General features: G+C 39.8%; 1 protein-coding gene across 1 annotated transcript in view; it reads left to right on the forward strand.

The window, feature by feature from the left end:
• DRC11 (dynein regulatory complex subunit 11) overlaps positions 1-20,312 on the forward strand; it is a 302,548-nt gene that overhangs the window by 223,614 nt on the left and 58,622 nt on the right. Inside the window, exons 8-9 of the mRNA XM_073633646.1 lie at positions 3,102-3,186; positions 10,018-10,161. Of these exons, the coding sequence (XP_073489747.1) occupies positions 3,102-3,186; positions 10,018-10,161 (229 nt within the window). The remainder of the gene's footprint in view (positions 1-3,101; positions 3,187-10,017; positions 10,162-20,312) is intronic.

Below are 20,312 nucleotides of genomic sequence, written 5' to 3' on the forward strand. Positions count from 1 at the left end.
TTGCGGAAGCCCTCAACTGCTTACACCTGTTCATTAGGAATAAACACTCTTTACAAATGAAAAAATGCCTCAGCAGATATATCTGTGCAGGGTAAAGCTCAAAATAACACATGTCCAAGGCTCTGCCCATGATCAGTGATCCCAAAAATCTCCAAATCGAACTTGTATGTTGTTGGGCATGTGGAGGGTTCAAAACAGGAAATCATAAGCATACAAAATTAAAATATGTGTGCAGCATCACACCAGACTTAGACATCAATATCTTGGTCAAAACGCAGTTCTAGATTTGGTGCAAACCCACACTTACTTGGTTTATAATGTGGTTTCTTGGGGTTCCATTATGTGAAACCCATCAAAAATGTTAGCACTGGTGAAAGAGAAACTTTAACACCACGACACACAAACCTCTAGCCAGGTAGCAGGATCAGAACTCAGAAACGCAGGGTTGGTAGGCAGAAGTGCTAACCCATTAGCCACTGCGCTGAAACATGTTTGTAGGTTGCATCTCTGTGGTGTCAAACTGTCCTAAGTCCCAGGGGTGCAAGAAATTAATCAATGCAGATGTACTGTGAAAGGCCAGAGAGCCAGTGAACAACCTGTTTCTGGTATATGCCATATGTTTTGAGAGTTGGTTATGGCTTATTACTGTCAGCATGCTGAGAGCTAAACGGCTGTCATTTTGTGGGTTTTGGCTTGGTAAGAGGCTGCAATTAGTGCTGGTGGGGAAATGTAAGGCTGATTAGATTCCATGCCCATGGAAAACATATGACACAATTTGCAATGGTGGTGGAACCCCCTATACATAAATACTACATTTAGACATAATTTATGTAAGGACCTGAGTCAGGAGTTATGTTTAACAACATAGGGAGATCAGACAACTTCTCTACATGTAGTGACATGTCTGGGATTCAAACCCAAAACCCTCAGGGCTGCTAAGCAGAAGTGCTAATCTGTAAAGCCATGGGCTGCCACATGTGGCGTCCTCCTACACATAAATACACATATAATCCATTTCTTTGGACATATAGATGGTGAAATTACATTAGTCAGGAGTTATTCTTCTTGATTTATTCTGTGATTTGGTGGTTCTTGGTTTGTGAGTGTAGAATAGTGATGTTACCCTCTGATTTTTGGGAATGACATTTTTATTTCTGATGATGGTACACATCACTTTTTTGGGGCTCTAATTAGGATCATTTGGAAATAATAAAAGCACACAAAAGTGTGACTCATTTTAAATTTGCATCAGCAATGGTATTGTTTGTGGTTTGTAAAGACACCTGTGTGAGTTTGGGTAAAGATTTTTTGTGAGATGGGGAGCAACAAGTGAAAGTGACAGAGAAAAAAATATTTTACCAAAACATGAAAATGTTACACATTCTAGCATTCTTAAAAACAAAATAGATGATGAAGAAGCAACATTGTTGCAAGGACACTTTCTTTGAGAGAAAGATACATTTCATCTCGACATGAAAAGTATTTATTTGGGGAATTTTCAATTGTAGCATTAGAATCAATGGCTGAAACTTGCATTGGGCTACATAACTCTCATTTTCACTTCCAAAAACGCTTTTTAACCCAGCGCTCATTTTGGTATTTACTATAACTCTTGGTAAAAAAAAAGCCATGGGAGTTAAAATGAAAGTAGCATGCTCAGTTGTCCTTGCACCTAGTTGTAAAGAGACAGGGAATTTACTCTTAGACTTTTAAAGATATTTCAGTGTTAGAAATCACTTTTTCACACACTTTAAAAGCAGATTATCTTTAAAAAAATGTACCGCATATTTCAGTACCATTTAGGCGATCATATAATCCTCTAAACATTATTTCCATGTGCAATTCTCCAGGTCCTAACAAGAATAAGGGTTTGGGTGCTATCTGTTTTTTGGGAGCTATAGTAAATTCCATTTTGGAAGTATTTTTGTACCAGCACTATAATGAATTCCATTTTAGTGCTAATTACCGTGATTGCGGCATTTTGCGCTAATTAGCGTGCAGCGTTATAGTAAATGACCCCCTTAGTGTCAGATTTGTCCATCACAGTCCTGCTAAAAAACGCTGATCGCCGCCTTTAGTAACAAAAAAAAAAAATTAATTTTATAAATCCATACCATAGTTTGTAGACGCTATATGTTTTGCGAAAACCAATCAATATCAGCTTATTGGGATTTTTCTACCAAAAACATGTAGCAGAATACATATTGGCTTAAACTGATGAAGAAATTTGATTTTTTACATTTTTTTATTGGATATGTTATATAGCAGAAAGAAAAAATACAGTTTTTTTTTCAAAATTGACAGTCTTTTTTTGTTTATAGCGCAAAAAATAAAAACCGCAGTGGTGATCAAATACCACCAAAAGAAAGCTCTATTTTGTGGGAAAAAAAGGAAATCTATTTTAATTGGCTACAGAGTCACATGACCATGCAATTGTCAGTTGAATTGTTGTCATGAAGGGGGAGTAAACTTTCCGGAGCTGAAGTGGTTAAAGCAGTAGTACCCCAAAACGCAAACATTTATTATATTGTGCCTTTCCAATTCTTAGATGTGTTGGCTGCATTGATTTTTTTTTTTAATGATTTCTTTCTTTTGTTTTTATCTGATGATCCGGCCAATAAGTCTGTTATTTATTTAAAAGAATAAGGTCTCTTGCACTTACAGCAATGGAGCGAACCATTTACCACTGACAGGGGTGCTTGCAATGATCAGCTTTTATTAATTTATGGAAAACCTTTATCCCAAAAGAAAAAAACCTCCTTGATTGGCCCCACCAGATAATGTCACTGCCATGCATGTGCAGGAGTGCAGTAATCCCAGCACATAGTGTGCAGGAATGTAAACTAAGCTGCACATGCACTCCACGTACATTATACAGGAGATTGCGAACAAGCAGGTAAGTATATTTTATTGCAGAATAGACATTGCATGTCTCCTCTGCAATAAAAAAACTTGTCTGTTCGCAATTTTTAACTTTTTGTTTTTAGTTTAGTTTAGTTTAAATAACAGCACTAAGTTCTTCTTGATCTTTGCTAATAGTGTTCTATCTCTGTGTACCGATTCATATTAAAGATACTAGCAATGTTTTTGTCTATTTTTAGACATGCTACAGGAAAATTCCCTGACTTCCCCGATGAAGAAGACGGTGGATCCAAAGCTATCTTTGCTCAGAAAACCCCAGAACAGGTATTAAACCAACATACAACCTCTTCTATATACTCTTTGTAATGTATATTTTCCCAGTGCTTCTATATCTACATTCCAGTAAAAATTTTCTGAAAGACTCAAGTTTCTGCAGCTTACCAGCTCAGCTCCTTTGAAAAAAGTCCATCGAGTAGTCAAATTTTGTTAAGCCGCTAGGGCCATCCACTGTTAGACATTTGGCCGATTCCTCTGAATCGGCTGAAATTCTAGGAGTTTATGGCCACCTTTTTTAATGTAGAAGCCATCTCTTTGTCCATTTGCAACCCTCTTGGGTTGCCCCAAGCACTACACTTAGGCCTTGACTTGTGCCTAAGTGAGGATTTAGCCGTGATTGCAGGTTCACCTATGGCTTTGACCATTCTTGGCAGTAAGCTACACTTCGTTATTCACCTTTCAAGTGCTAGAGCATCTGACAGTTGAATGATGGTGAGGAGGTTTACTATCCAGTGGGGCAGAAGTTAGTGTTGACTCATAAAGAGACCTAGACCTGTGATCCAAGGGGCTTTGCTGGGGTTTGGTACTCAATGGCACCAAAAAGTAACTTCGCTTTGGCACTGTTATTACCTTCGGCACTGTTATTACCTTCGGCACTTTAGGGGACAGTCCAGGTTTACCTAAAGACAAGGGGAAGGGGGATCTGTGTTCAGAGAAGGCCGATTTATTTTTACTTTATTCTAGCTGTCAGCTGTCACTTTGTATCACTACACAATAAAAGATTGAAAGTGATTCCAGATACAGCATAGCATTTCCATCCCTGTCCCCCTGCAAACCATTGCCTTTTCTTTGCTGAGTTTTATCGTTGTCACTGGATCTGCAGCTTAATGGAAAAGGATCCTAATCCCCCTTGTGCATGTTACTGCCCTGCTCCTGCCTGGGCTTTGTACTCTGGCTCCTGTCTTTGATCCTTGGAGCGATAATAAGTATCAAATGTTAGCACATGACACCGAATACCCCTGGAGAGAGGTGCCTACTGCTAAGTCCAGTCAGGAGTTTGCTGCCATGTCAGAGTCTGGCTCTGAAATTTTTGATCACTTCCAGCCTGAAGCTTTCATTTAAGAGACTAATTCTTTCCAGGTTTTTATTTCATTATTTCATAAATTGTAAAGGTTTGGGCAAATGTTATATGCCATCTCCACAGACCACTAAAAAAGACTATTGTGTTACAAATGTACATGTTACACAGCATGTTAATAATAACCTGTCTGTGTCCTGCTGTCAGAACATCTTCTGCTAACAGTCTGTAGGGTCTGAAGGCAGCACTGGACGTTACAGACATAGAATCAGAATGGACAGCAGTGAAGATGAAATAAGTGTATTTTAACCACGTAAGGACCGAGCCTCTTTCTGAGATTCTTGTTTACAAGTTAAAAACAGGTTTTTTTTGCTAGAAAATTACTTAGAACCCTCAAGCATTATACATTTTTATTTTCTAACACCCTAGAGAATAAAATGGCAGTCGTTGCAATACTTTCTGTCACACCGTATTTGCGCAGCTGTCTTACAAGCGCACTTTTTTTGGAAAAAATACACTTTTTTGAATAAAAAAATAAGACAACAGTAAACTTAGCCCATTTTTTTTATATTGTGAAAGATAATGTTCCGCCAAGTAAATTGACACCCAACATGTCACACTTCAAAATTGCGCCCGCTCGTTCGAATGGCGACAAACTTTTACACTTAAAAATCTCCATAGGCGATGTTTAAAAAAATTCTACAGGTTGCATGTTTAGAGTTACAGAGGAGGTCTAGGGCTAGAATTATTGCTCTCGCTCTACCGATCGCGGTGATACCTCACATGTGGTTTTCATATGCGGGCGCTACACACGTATGCGCAGGGCCGTCTTTAATTTTGATTGGGCCCTGGGCAAACATTTTCTTGGGGCCCCAGCTCCATTCTGAGACATACAAAAAATAGCAGGTAGACTCAAAATCAGTTTACTGCAGCAGATCAGGTAGCGATTGCAATTGTTTGCCAGAGGTTACAGCCTATCATTACTGCTCAATGGCTGGTTTCTAGAGGTTACAACACATAATTTCTGCTTGCCGATTGGTTGCTAGAGGTTAATGTACATTATTAGCGCTCACTAATTGGTTGCTAGGGGTTACAGCACATCATTAGCACTTACTGATTGGTTGCTAGAGATTAAAGCAGATCACTACTGTTTGTTGATTGGTTGCTAGAGGTTCATGCACATCATTACCTCTCACTGAGCAGTGGAGCATTCCCAAATAATTGAGCAAGTAAAGGGGCACATTAATACACATACTACAGGAGAGGTTCAGAGACTGCGGACATACTGCAGAAGACAATCAGAGACTGCGGACATACTGCAGGAGACAATCAGAGGCTGCAGACATACTGCAGGAGACAATCAGAGACTGCGGATATACTGCAGGAGACAATCAGAGACTGCAGACATCCTGCAGGAGACAATCAGAGACTGCGGACATAATGCAGGAGACACTCAGAGACTGCGGACATACTGCAGGAGACAGAGACTGCGGACATACTGCAGGAGATTACCAGAGACTGCGGACATACTGCAGGAGACAATCAGAGACTGCGGACATACTGCAGGAGATTACCAGAGACTGCGGACATACTGCAGGAGACAATCAGAGACTGCGGACATACTGCAGGAGATTACCAGAGACTGCGGACATACTGCAGGAGACAATCAGAGACTGCGGACATACTGCAGGAGACAATCAGAGACTGCGGACATACTGCAGGAGACAATCAGAGACTGCGGACATTATACAGGGGATGGTCAGAGAACTTTCAGCAATGCACAGCTTTACAGTTAAATAACACAGCTCAGGGTTTAAACAGTCAGGCATTTTATGGTTGTAAGGACATACCTGGCCAGCCAAACTTATTACATGCATTCAAGACTGTGGGCGGGGCTTCCACTCTCTGCTCTCACTAAAGCAGCTGGGAGCTCCACTGATGCTTTGTTGGGTGGGCCCTGGGCCCACATCACCCATGAATTGTCGCCCCGATGACAGCTTTGCAGAGCGCACAGAGGACATGGGAGGATGTATTCCGCGCTAGCCAGCTGAGGGGCGGAGCCGGGAGCTCCACTGACGCTCTGACCCCGCCCACGTGCAGCCTGTGTACTGGGAATAGAGCGCCTGTAGTGAGAGCCAGTGATCGGAGTGGGAGTGTCATTGGAGCTCCCGGCCCCGCCCCCGGACCTCTGTATTCACCAGCCAGTATAGAGGGGGCGGGGCTGGAAGCTCCACTGACACTCGCACTCCGATCACTGGCTCTCACTACAGAAGCTCTTTTCCGAGTACACAGGCTGCACGTGGGCGGGGTCAGAGCGTCAGTGGAGCTCCCGGCCCCGCCCCCTCTCAGCTGGCTAGCGAGGAATACATCCTCCCATGTCCTCTGTGCGCTCTGCAAAGCTGTGATCGGGGCCCTAATTCACGGCTAGCGCGGGCCCCCCAACAAAGATTGGGCCCGGGGCAAGTGCCCCATTTGCCCTGCGCTAAAGACGGCCCTGCGTATGCGTTCGCTTCTGCACGCAAGCTCGTCAGGATGGGCGCGTTTAAAAAATTTTTTTTCTTATTTATTTTACCTTTCATTTTTTATTTTTACACTGTTTTTAAAAAAATAAAAAATTTCACTTTTATTCCTACTACAAGGAATGTAAACATCCCTTGTAGTAGAAAAAAGCATGACAGGACCTCTTAAATATGAGATCTGGGGTCAAAAAGACCTCAGATCTCATATTTACACTAAAATGCAATAAAAAAAAAATTGTCATTTAAAAAAATCATTTAAAAAAAAATGGCCCTTTAAGAGCTTCCGCCCAGCAATTGTATGGAGACGGGTGGGGGCCATTTTCACCTTACTCGTCTCCATACCTGACAGGAGATAACACGCGATCGCCAACGGCTGCCAACGGCTCTGTTTAGCGATGGAGGGCACCGGATCACGGCGGGGGGGCCTCTCCCGCCACCGATAAAAGTGATCTCGCAGTGAATCCGCTGCAGAGACCACTTTTATCTTGTAGCAGACCGCCCGCTGAAGAAGAGGATACCAGGGTTATGGCAGCTAGCTGCTGCCATAACAACGATATCCTCCTTCAAACAGCCGACGTAAAACTGCAGCGGGCGATCCATAAGTGGTTAAACTGTGTCTAAGAAGCAGAATATGTATCCTCCATATTGTGTCCAGGCGCCAGCAATCCGGAAGATTCCCCCTTCAAAATGCTAAGCTTAAGATGAAAATATAACATTTAAGCACATAAATAATACAATGCGATAGTTCATTAAGCAGAAAAGCAAATGAAAGACATATGTATACCTTTGCCCTGTAACTACGGATGTCCTATGTTATGTTATCTTGGCTAGGAGGACACTGTACTCTTACTTAGCGATAACTGACAAACTACTAGACTATTCTGTTGCTTACATTTAAGCTGCTCATATATACAAACACCAGTTTGAGCTGGTAATTTTCATATAATTCATATTAAAGTCTAATGCTTTTAAAAACATATTTTTTGAATAGTGTAGGGAAGGGTTAGAACCTTCAGTTTTTAACTGCACTCTTGGGTTGATTTATTAAAGTCAAAAAGACTGTGCACTTTGCAACGTGCAGTTGTACTCTGCAAGTGCAGTTGCTCCAGAGCCTAGTAAATGAGCAGAAGCTCTGCTGACTTTCATCATCCAATCGTGTGAAATCAAAAATGATGTTTTTTTTTTATTTTCCTTGCACCTGATTGGGTACTGTTTGCAAAGTGAAGCCTTAGCTTATTTACTAAGCTCTGGCGCAACTGCACTTGTAGAGGGCAGCTGCTCTTTGCAAAGTACACAGTCCATTTGCCTTGATTGTTGTGAGTTCTAATTCTTGTGTCATGCACCACTGTGCTCCTCACGTTCTCTACAGATAATGCCAAGATGTGCACACCATCACCAGCCGTTATACCTGCTCACCTCAGCAATGAGTCAGGTAGACTTAAAAACAATTTCTTTACTCCCGCTCCGCTATGGTATCACTTTTCCTCTTCCAACCTGCTACTCTGTAAAGAAAAATAGATTGTGCACTTTTGCAAGTGCAGTTGCTCCAGAGCTTAGTAAATAAGGGAGAGCTCTGCTGACTTCCAACGTTTAATCATGTGCAAGCAAAAATTTTTATTTTCTATTTTTTTCCTTGCGTGTGATTGGGTATTTTTTGTAAAGTGAAGCTTTAGCTCATTTACTAAGCTCTGGAGCAATTGCACGTGCAAAAGTGCACAGTCTATGTGCCTTTAGTAAATCAACCCCATTGTCTCCTCTTTTAGTGCAAAGAAACTGGTTCACTTTAATTTCCTATGCCCTATAAGGGCTAAAGGGGCCTATCCACAGTTCCACATGGTTGCTTTGCATTCATTTGTGTTACTGCAGCAGACGGCAATTAATGTTACATGCCTTTGTGAGATGTGATGCTATTCCTTCTGAATGGCACCCCAATGCACCTTGGACTGACTAACTTGCATTGCCATGTGCTGCCAGAAATGCTATTTGTTTTAGTGTGTTAGGCATCCTATTTAAATGAATGGACTGCATAATGCAGGGTACGTTATTGCGCACTGACAAAGAGCACAATACTATGAATGGGCCCTAAGGGTCATAGATTGTTCAGGTCTATTGCCCCCCTTGTATGCTGATGGAGAAGGAGTCATATGCTCCATTGTACCCAGAAGTACCAGGTATTTCCTCTAACTCCTCAAGATGAACAACTCAGGGGAACGAAGGAAAGGTAACTATATGCTGGGGAGGGGGAAGGGATTAAAGCAAACCTAGGCCCTGAATGGATGGACACAGGTTTTATTTAAGTGCCGATTCACACAGGGGCAACACAACTTAAGCACGACTTTGCAAGGCGACTTCAGCGCGACTTTAAGCAACTTACAGCGCGACTTCAAATAGCCTCGAGGACAGGCAACTTTGGCTGTGGCCAATCACAGAATAATCAGTTCTCTGGGAGGGAGGGGTTTGCCTGGGTAGACTAATTTCTTTTCCTGTAAAGTCGCTTCAATATAGATGGAGATCTGACTTGGAGGCGACTTCCACTGAATTCTATGGGTACAGATCGCCTAGAAGTCGGATTGAAGTAGTACAGGAACCTTTTTTGAAGTCGGAGCGACTTTAGTAGTGTACATTAAGACGCTCTCATTGACTATAATGCATTTCCCAAAGTCAAGTGACTTGGGCGACTTGAGGGCTGACAAGTCGGATCCCAAGTCGTTATAGTGTGAACCAACCCTAAAGGTCATCAATCTGCAAGAAAAGAATGCTTGCACCTGGGACAGTTCACCATTTAGGTAAAATGTTTCAATGGAATATCTCCATCCAGATTAATGTGACAGCCTGTTACTGAATTCAGAGTTAGCATAGTCATTCAGAACCCTTGACTTTCCACTGTGGATTACACAGCATGAGCAGCATGTAAAGCAGAACTGAATTTAAAGACAAAGAGAACTGCTCTACGACACAGTGGTCATTTACAGTTCCTTGGACTAAGGATTGTTCCCTGTACCCACTATAAAAGAATTTTCGCTACAAGTATGATAAAATAAAAAAGAAAATTTTACCAAGGTATGTGAACATCAGTATATTCATGTAAGTGGGAGAAACCAGAGCATTATCGGAAAAAAAACTGTGCCAGTATTCAGAGCATACAGGTTCCAGAAATATAAAATTATTATGATCTAATATATTGCACAATCCAACTAATGCATCTAAATGTGTTTGAGTTATGAAAAATGTCACGACCCACACAGCATTATTTACTTCTCTCTCATATTTTTCTTGTTTCAGGTTGCTGCTGAGCTTGCAGCTAAAGAGGAAGCCAAGGAAAAAAAGAAAAAGGAAAAGGGAAAGGGGAAGAAAGAAAAAGAGAAGAAAAAGGAAAAAAAAGGAAAAGATAAATCTAAAGGGAAAAAGGGGAAAGGCGCAGAAGAGGTAAGAAGACAGCTGTTCTTAGTGACACGTGACAGTACAAAAAGCTGCGGTGCTCCATTGCATGTGTCTCAGATTTTATAGCCACAGCAGGTATATAGTAAATATATAGAATAAAAGCTCAGATAGCTGGATCAAATACCAGCAGAAAGAACATATAGCAGCAATATGGGACCTTTATAAGAAGTGAGTGTGAGTGTATGTTTACTGCTGATGGAATACAGTTGTGCTAATAAGTTTACATACTCTGGCAGAATTTATGATTACTTTGCCATTTTTCAGAGAATATCAATGATAACACAAAAAATATTTCTTTCACTCATGGTTGGTGTTTGGCTGAAGCCTTTTATTATCAATCAACTGTGTTTACTATTTTTAAATCATAACGACAACAGAAATTACCCAAATGACCCTGATCAAATGTTTCCATACCTTGGTGATTTTGGCCTGATAACATGCACACAGGTTGACACAAAGGGGTTTGAATGGCTATTAAAGGTAACCATCCTCACCTGTGATCTGTTTGCTTGTAATTAGTATGTGTGTATAAAAAGTCAATGAGTTTCTGGACTCCTGACAGACCCTTGCATCTTTTATCCAGTGCTGCACTGTAGTTTCTGGATTCTGAGTCATGGGGAAAGCGAAAGAATTGTCAAAGGATCTGCGGGAAAGGGTAGTTAAACTGTATAAAACAGGAAAGGGGATATAAAAAGACATCCAAGGAACTGAGAATGCCAATCAGCAGTATTCAAACTCTAATCAAGAAGTGGAAAATGAGGGGTTCTGTTGAAACCAAACCACGGTCAGGTAGACCAACTAAAATTTTAGCCACAACTGCCAGGAAAATTGTTCGGGATGCAAAGAAAAACACACAAATAGCTTCAGGTGAAATACAGGACTCTCTGAAAACACGTGGTGTGGCTGTTTCAAGATGCACAATAAGGAGGCACTTGAAGAAAGATGTACTGCATGGTCGAGTCGCCAGTAGAAAGCCATTACTGCGCAAATGCCACAAAGTATCCCACTTACAATATGCAAAACAGCACAGAGACAAGCCTCAAACCTTCTGGCACAAAGTCATTTGGAGTGATGAGACCAAAATTGAGCTTTTTGGCTACAACTATAAATGCTACATTTGGAGAGGAGGCAGCGAGGCCTATGATGAAAGGTACACCATTCCTAATGTGAAACACGGAGGTGTATCGCTGATGTTTTGGGGATGTGTGAGCTATAGAGGCACAGGAAATTTGGTCAAAATTGATGGCAAGATGAATGCAGTATGTTATCAAAAAATGCTGGAGGAACATGTGCATTCATCAGCCAGGAAGCTGCGCATGGGACGTACTTGGACATTCCAACATGACAATGATCCAAAACACAAGGCCAAGTGGACCTGTCATTGTCTATGATATGTTAATTTTCTAATAAAGAATCCATTTTAAAAAAATGAATTCTTTGAAATTAGTAACCTTGCTGCTAAAAAAAAAACCCTGGGGGAATTCTCCCATATTGTACTTTACTTTGGGTGTGCAGCACCAATATCTCACATACCATGTGTCTTCCCCATGTTATTAGAGGAATGGGCAGCTTTACCATCTGATAAGATAAAGAGCCTCATCCACAAATACTACAAAAGACTTCAAACTGTCATTGATGTTAAAGGGGGCAATACATGGTATTAAGAACTGGGGTAGTAAACTTTTGATCAGGGTCATTTGGGTAGTTTCTGTTGTCATTATGGTTTAAAAAGAGTAAACACAGTTGATTGATAATAAATGGCTTCAGCCAAACACTAACCATGAGTGAAAGAAACATTTTTGTGTTATCATTCATATTCTCTGAAAAATGGCCAAGAAATCAAAAATATTGCCAGGGTATGTAAACTTATGAGCACAACTGTATATAATCTGACAAAAAAAAACACAGCCACTCTATGTGCCCGGGGGAGTTATATAAATTTTGGGGATGCAACGATATTAGTTTTTTCAGAACGAGTACCGATACTTTTCCTCAAGTACTCGCCGATATATATCTTTTTTTTGTGCAGTTCGATTTGAGCCCATACAAAATGAATGGCCTGCAAAGAATCACATGTGATTTGAACAGGAAGGCGGTGCAATTCCTGTCCGAATCACATGTGGTTTCCCACACCACTCCTTTGTGAACCCAGACTGAAATCACTATGACAAGCCTGGGTTCACACGGTAGCAGTGCAAGAAACCACATGTTATTTAGACAGGAATCGCACCACATTCCTGTTTAAATTACATGTGATTCTTTGCAGTGCAATTTGAGCCTATTCATTTTGTGAAACCGCACAAAAAAGTTATCGGTTTTTGGTATTGGAGTATATGCACGAGTGCAAGTACTTGTGCAAATGCTTAGTGTCTACACCAATATCGATACTGGTATCAGTATGGGTGCAACCCTAATAAATTTAGCTAGAAAACATCTGTTATGTGAGTGCAATGGCTCTCATATTTTTAAGCAGAACTCCAGGTTAACTGATAAATACACATCTACTAATTTACATACTTCTATCACAATGCATAGCTGTGATAATGTCTACACTATATCTTCAACTTCTTGTGTCATCTGTCAGCTCACTGGGAAATGATTCAGCAATGTGATGATGCTGATTGATGATTATTTGATTAACCTGGAGGTAAAGAGGTGGCACAGGAAACTGGAAACCTGAATCATAAAGTAGTAGCATTGCCTGCCTGAGTATGCAGTGTGACAAAGGTGTTTCAATCACAAGACTGGCTAAACAGAAATACAAATCCCTGTTCATATTTATAGTGCTGTGAAAAAGTATTTGCCCCTTTCCTGATTTTTATTTTTATTTTTTGCATATTTATCACACTTAAATGATTCAGATCATCAAACAAATTTTAATATTACACAAAGATAACCCGAGTAAATCTAAGATGCAGTTTTAAAATTATTATTTCATTTATTAAGGGAAATAAGCTGTTCAAACCTGCCTAGCCCTATGTAAAAAAGTAATTGCCCCCATCCCTTGCTGAATCATGAATGAACTGTGATTAACCACAATTTTTTGGAAAGCTGAGAGAATTTCACTTGCTACACCCAGGTCTGATTACTGCCAGACCTGTTGAATCAAAAAATCACTTAAATAGAAGCTGTCTGACAAAGTGAAGCACACTAAAAGATCTCAAAAAGCCACACATCATGCCGTGATCTAAAGAAATTCAAGAACAGATGTAAAACAAAGTCATTGACATGTATTAGTCTGAAAAGGATTACAAAGCCATTTTTAAGGCTTTGGAACGCCAGTGAACCATGGTGAGAGCCATTATCCACGAATGGAGAAAACTTGGAACAGTTGTGAACCTTACCAGGAGTGGCTGGCCAACCAAAATGACTCCAGGAGCACAACGACGACTCATCCAGGAGGTCATAAAAGAACCTAGAACAACATCTAAAGAACTGCAGGCCTCACTTGCCTCAGGTAAGATCAGTGTTCATGATTCAACAATAAGAAAGAGACTGTGAAAAAATGGCATCCATGGGAGAGTTCCAAGGCCAAAGCCACTGGTGACCAAAAAGAACACAAAGGCTCATCTCACATTTATCCAAAAACATCTTGATTATCCCCAAGACTTTTAGGCAAATATTCTGTGGACTGATGAGACAAAAATGTAACTTTTTGGAAGGTGTGTGGCCTGTTACATCTGGCATAAAACAAATACAGCATTTCATAACAAGAACATCATACCAACAGTCAAACATGGTGGTGGTAGCGTGATGGCCTGGGGATGCTTTGCAGCTTCAGGACCTGGACGACTTACCATAATTGATGGAACCATGAATTCTGGGCTCTACCAGAAATCCTGAAGGAACATGTCTGGCCATCAGTTCTTGACCTCAAGCTCAAGTGCACTTGGGTTATGCAGCAGGACAATGATCGGAAACACAACAGCAAGTCTACCTCCAAAAGGTTCAAACAATGAAAAATGTAGGTTTTGGAGTGGCCTAATCAAAGCCTGGACTTAAATTCAATTCAGATGCTGTATCATGACCTTACACAGGCCGTTCATTCTGGAAAACCCTCCAATGTGGCTGAATTAAAAAATTCTGCAAAATTGCTCCACATGTGAAAGACTCGTTGCCAGTTATCGCAAACGCTTGATTGCAGTTGTTATCGCCAAGGGTGGCACAACCAGTTATTAGGTTTAGGGGGCAATTACTTTTTCACATAAAGCCAGGCAGGTTTGGACAGCTTTTTTGCCTTAATAAATGAAACCATCATTTAAAAACTGCATCTTGTATTTACTTTGGTTATCTTTGTGTAATAATAAAATTTGTTTGATGATCTGAGTCATTTAAGTGTGACAAATAGGCAAAAAAAATATAAAAAAAACAGAAAGGGGGCAAATACTTTTTCACAGCATTGTATGTATCAATATTCTGTATTTAGCTTTCCACTTTAAAGCTTAAAGTGATTGTAAAGGCTCGTTTTTAATTTTTTTAAAATAACAAACACATTACACTTACCTCCACTGTGCAGCTCGTTTTGCACAGTGCTAAAAAAATGAATAAAAACCAAGCGCTGATGTGGATAGATATGTGTGATATAAATAAATTGTGCTTAAAAATATATATATACCAATATAGTTAGTGCTATAAAAAAATCAGTAAATTAAAGCTGCTATCAATATAGGGTGATCAGATAACCAAACAAATAGTACTAAGTATAAAATTGATGCGCTTTAAATAAATAGTGCACAATATGCTGCTGCGACTAAGCTTAAATCCAGGAATAAAAAATGCATACATGTGAATAAAATAAATACATAATTATGGTGCTAATACATGTGTTAAAATTGCCAAAAAAAAAAAAAAAAATTGCCAAAAAAAAATCTTCAAATTGGTGATGTGACGGTTAGTATAAATAAAATAATAATGACACTCTGAGTACAATGTCCAGGCAGAGATAAATAGTGGGAGAAAGTAAAAATAATTAAACAGTTCCTTCCCTTAATCCAGATTGATTGACTCACTGGGTTAGATCGTTTGTATCAGGATATTTAGTTTTTCTTGCATCCCACTTCAACAATTATACTGCTGGTGATTCGGCTCTCAGGATAAAGGTTTTATGCAAAGCAAGCAAAGAAAAAATAGATCATTGTGCAGTGAACTTACTAGATAGTACATAAGCAAAACAGAGACAAGAGATACACTCACAAACTCCCGGTCTATTAGAAGCATTCAAATAAGCAGATTGCAGTCAGCCGCTGTGGACGAGGTTTCCCATAGAGAAACAGCTGCTGTTAACCTTCAGGTGTATTGCAGCACTGAACGTCCTAAGCTCCTCCCACGCGTTACATCACTGACACGTGACTTTTTCAAGGATAAACCCAGGAAGCCACGGCCTCTGTATTTAAGTCCTATGGCATTGTGGTTACCATGGAGACAGCGCTGTGTTCATTGGATCATCATACTGCTTTCTGCTACTAATGACATGTAAATATTTTGGCTTAAGCCTTATTTAATTGTTTTACAAAAAAAAGGGGAACATATATTTATAAATACAGGTTTGCAAACAAATATAGAACACTTCCAGATAAAAAATAAGAACATAAAAATGGACCTAATTAGTGCAGTCACGAAACTCCCTCCATTTTTTTTTTTTTTCTTTTTTTTTGTAAAACAATTAAATAAGGCTTAAGCCAAAATATTTACATGTCATTAGTAGCAGAAAGCAGTATGATGATCCAATGAACACAGCGCTGTCTCCATGGTAACCACAATGCCATAGGACTTAAATACAGAGGCCGTGGCTTCCTGGGTTTATCCTTGAAAAAGTCACGTGTCAGTGATGTAACGCGTGGGAGGAGCTTAGGACGTTCAGTGCTGCAATACACCTGAAGGTTAACAGCAGCTGTTTCTCTATGGGAAACCTCGTCCACAGCGGCTGACTGCAATCTGCTTATTTGAATGCTTCTAATAGACCGGGAGTTTGTGAGTGTATCTCTTGTCTCTGTTTTGCTTATGTACTATCTAGTAAGTTCACTGCACAATGATCTATTTTTTCTTTGCTTGCTTTGCATAAAACCTTTATCCTGAGAGCCGAATCACCAGCAGTATAATTGTTGAAGTGGGATGCAAGAAAAACTAAATATCCTGATACAAACGATCTAACCCAGTGAGTCAATCAATCTGGATTAAGGGAAGGAACTGTTTAATTATTTTTACTTTCTCCCACTATTTATCTCTGCCTGGACATTGTACTCAGAGTGTCATTATTATTTTATTTATACTAACCGTCACATCACCAATTTGAAGATTTTTTTTTGGCAATTTTTTTTTTTTTGGCAATTTTAACACATGTATTAGCACCATAATTATGTATTTATTTTATTCACATGTATGCATTTTTTATTCCTGGATTTAAGCTTAGTCGCAGCAGCATATTGTGCACTATTTATTTAAAGCGCATCAATTTTATACTTAGTATCGTTTTGCACAGTGTGGCCCCAAACATCCTCTTCTGGGCTCCCTCGGCGGCTCTCGCAGCTCCTCCACACATCAGATAACCCCCTAGGAGAAGCACTCTCCCGGGGGGGGTCACCTTGCGGGCGCGCTCCCGAGTCCAGCATTTGCGTCCTTAGACACGAATGCCGGACTGGGCCCCGGTGCCCGTGTCATTGGATTTGAATGACAGCAATGGGAGCCAATGGCTGCGCTGCTATCAATCTATCCAATCAAGAGCTGAGAACCCTGGGCAGAGGAAGAGCGCATCTCCGGCACGTGAAATTCCAGGGCTCAGGTAAGTAAAACGGGGGGCTGGGGGGCCGGTCACTGCCAAGTGTTTTTTCACCTTAATGCATAGGATGCATTAAAGTGAAAAAGCAGGGGGGTTTGCAACCCCTTTAACTAATGCCATATTACTGGAACACTAGTATAACCATAGCCAGTATAACCAGAACCAGAGCCATTTAATGTTATGATCAAAGTGATGGAAAAATACCAGAATAATGCCATGCTAATAGAGTGATGCATTGCAAAATATAACATATCTTCCAATGTTTTAAAGTAACTTCTAGGGGAGCTTTACTGATAAAATTACCCATCTAGTCTAGTCAGTCTTGGAGAGGACAGCAGTATATACTTTGATACCTTTGTGGCCTAGTATTTACTAAATTATATTGTAAAATTTTATTTTCCAAAATGTTAATGCACACAGCCAAGATAATGCAAATAGAGAAGAGACAAAGTGCCAAGCTTTAGACTGGCATTGGGACATATAAGAAGGATTATAGTGCCTACTGACGGTATAGACCAGCACCCAAAGCATTTTTTTTAAAACTTTGATTCTTTTTAAACTGCAGATTGGAGAAAGTAAATATAAGTATTGATCTATACTTTTTTAGAGTTTTACTCTACTTTTTTAGGACGCAGCACTGTCAGATTTTTACAGTCTCTTTTGATCATCTGTATCCAGTTTTGTATCATCTATCAGCTCACTCCGTATTTTTAAGCTGACTAGAGAGAATAGCAGAGCACACTTTTATGTCTGGAGACATTGACAGAACAGCATAGTCGTTCAGACCAGCCATAGAACATTCAAAACTTACAGTAAAACCCAAACAGGGCAGCTCTGTTTCCAGCTGCACCTGCCCGCTTGACCACTTATAAAATGTAAGATATTTCTTTATAAACATGAACATTCTTTGAAACATTCAATGGAATTTTTCCATGTAACTAGTGCTCAACCTTCAAACTGAGTTACGTGATCCACTACAAGAAATTGCAGTGTATCCCGTGTTCATTCTGTTCACCGCATATTATTATGAAGGTTAACAGAGATATATGAACACTGAATCAGAAGATGAAAATTTCAAAACACGCGGGGTCGATTTACTAAAACTGGAAAGTGCAAAATCTTGTGCAGCTCTACATAGAAACCAATCAACTTCTAGGGGTTTTTTTTTCAAATTTTAATTGAATAAGCTTACGTTAGAAGCTGATTGGCTACCATGCGCAGCTGCACCAGATTCTAAGTGCTCCAGTTTTAGTAAATCAACCCATAGCATTTTGAGATTAGTAAAGTATTACACAGAACTGAACTATCAATGAAATTAAATATCAATTCAAAAAATACCAGTGCTAGAGAATTAGTAGATGATAGCAGGCAGTAGAGTCTGTAATTGTTCTTTCTTTTTAGATTTTCCATTTGCAATCTAATACAAAATAAAAAGTTTTGACAGGACTTGGTCTGTATGTGTAGGCAAAAATAAAATTCACATTTTTGTTACTTGGTCATGGGATTGCACTCTGCACCCCTTTCCCCCTTATCTCCAAACACAGTCAACAAATAATGAACACCACACTCAAATATTGGCTTAAATTGGCCGCAGCACCTTTATTGGTTTACAAATAAATTCATAACTTTTCATAACCATATCACAATTCTAACTCAAATCAAATGATCATTCTCAAAACTGCTTAGCCTTGGTGACTCAAGCAAATTATATTTTATCAACTTTATAATAACCAGTCCCCCTTATATGTAAAGTGCACGCGACGGTAGGGAGGGTGGGTTGATCTCTTTTTCAACCGGACCTTTAGCATGTCCCCAAAAACTCCTGGGACAGTGGGCCCATTATATAATGAGCCCCACTGCTTCCAGAGAGTTCCATCCATTCTCATTGGCCCATTCCTTCTTGTCCTCAGGTGAGCAGGAAGGGCCAATGTCCCTTAATTAAGTAACTGAACCATTCTAATCAGCTTAACACCTGGGGAAAGGCAGAGGCAACCCCATGCAGGTGTATAAATAAAATAATTGTGCCCTCCTTTTACAGGAGCCTTATTCAGCTCCAGCCTGGGAATATTGGACACAAATATTAATTGTAGTGCTGGCTGTGGCCTTAAACATGTAGCCTGCTTTAGGAGATTTTTATTAAAGCCACGGCCTACTTTTAAGATCTGTAGTCACTGTTTTCTTACTGAAACTGAAGGCACTTTAGAAGCTCCAGGAAAGCGACTGATAAGCTTTATAAATGCTTGCTGATTCTCATGCTTTTAGGGCTATATGATATAAACATTAATAATTGTACTTTTTTATTTTTTATTTTGGCATGTAGTCACATTATCTGTTGAATAGCCTTTCAAATGCATATGTGACTGTAAACTGTATAGAGTAATATGCAAAACCAGCTTTCAAGTACTAAATCTGAAATACTTATCTGTTGTGAAATAATAGTTCCTCAATGTTTTACAATTGGTCTTCTGAATATATATATGAACTCTATAAACACAGTTCAAAGAGGCCCATTTCCAGTAACATTTCCAAAAATATTTCTGGTAAAGCTGCTTAGTCTTTCTACAATGGCCAGTGGAATTGGGTGGGATGAGTGATCTCCATGCAAGATCTTATGCTGGAAAGAATATGGAGACAGCAAGACTTTTCAGAGTACTGCCATAGGGGACAAGATCATTACAATATGCTATCAAAATGTGTTAACAAGTAACACACTCTAATCTGGTCCACATGTTGTGTGTCAAAAACATCAAATTAGTCCCATTAAGCTTTAATTCCACCTGGCATTAGTGTTTAGCATCAAGCAAACTAGATCCATCAGTGCTTTGATTCATAGTAAATATTTCAGTGATGGAAATCTGTTACCTCTGTGTATAATGTTGAGGCCGCCACATAAAGAAATTCACAGCCATTTTGCAGGCTGCCATACTTAATTGAAAATGTGTTTTTTTATGGTCAGTAAATATGATACAGAGCATATTTATATTTACAGGCTGTTAGTTTGCTTCTTTGATGAAAGAAGCTTGTTGCCTAAATATTTCAAAGAGAAGTTCACCTTTTAAAAAAATAAAAATAAATGCACATTTTTTTGCAGGTAAAAAAAAGGGCATTTACTATTTTTTTTTTGTAGCCAGGAAAGCATTGCACCTGTGATCAGCAGATTGGGGGTGCAATGCCAAACTCCTGCAGATTGTCAGTGTACCTGTCTACCTCCGATATGGGCAGGCAGTTAGTTCAGTCCAGGAAGATCAATGAACTACGAGGATCCTTACCAGCACCCTTGTAGTTCATTGAGAACTACAAGTCGTCAGCCGCAAAGGCTGTCAGTACTTGTAGTCTATTTGTTCACAGAACTCTGTGAATG

The sequence above is a fragment of the Aquarana catesbeiana genome, linkage group LG06 (genome assembly GCF_042186555.1).
Source record: "Aquarana catesbeiana isolate 2022-GZ linkage group LG06, ASM4218655v1, whole genome shotgun sequence".
In the NCBI taxonomy this organism is placed as follows: Eukaryota; Metazoa; Chordata; class Amphibia; order Anura; family Ranidae; genus Aquarana; species Aquarana catesbeiana.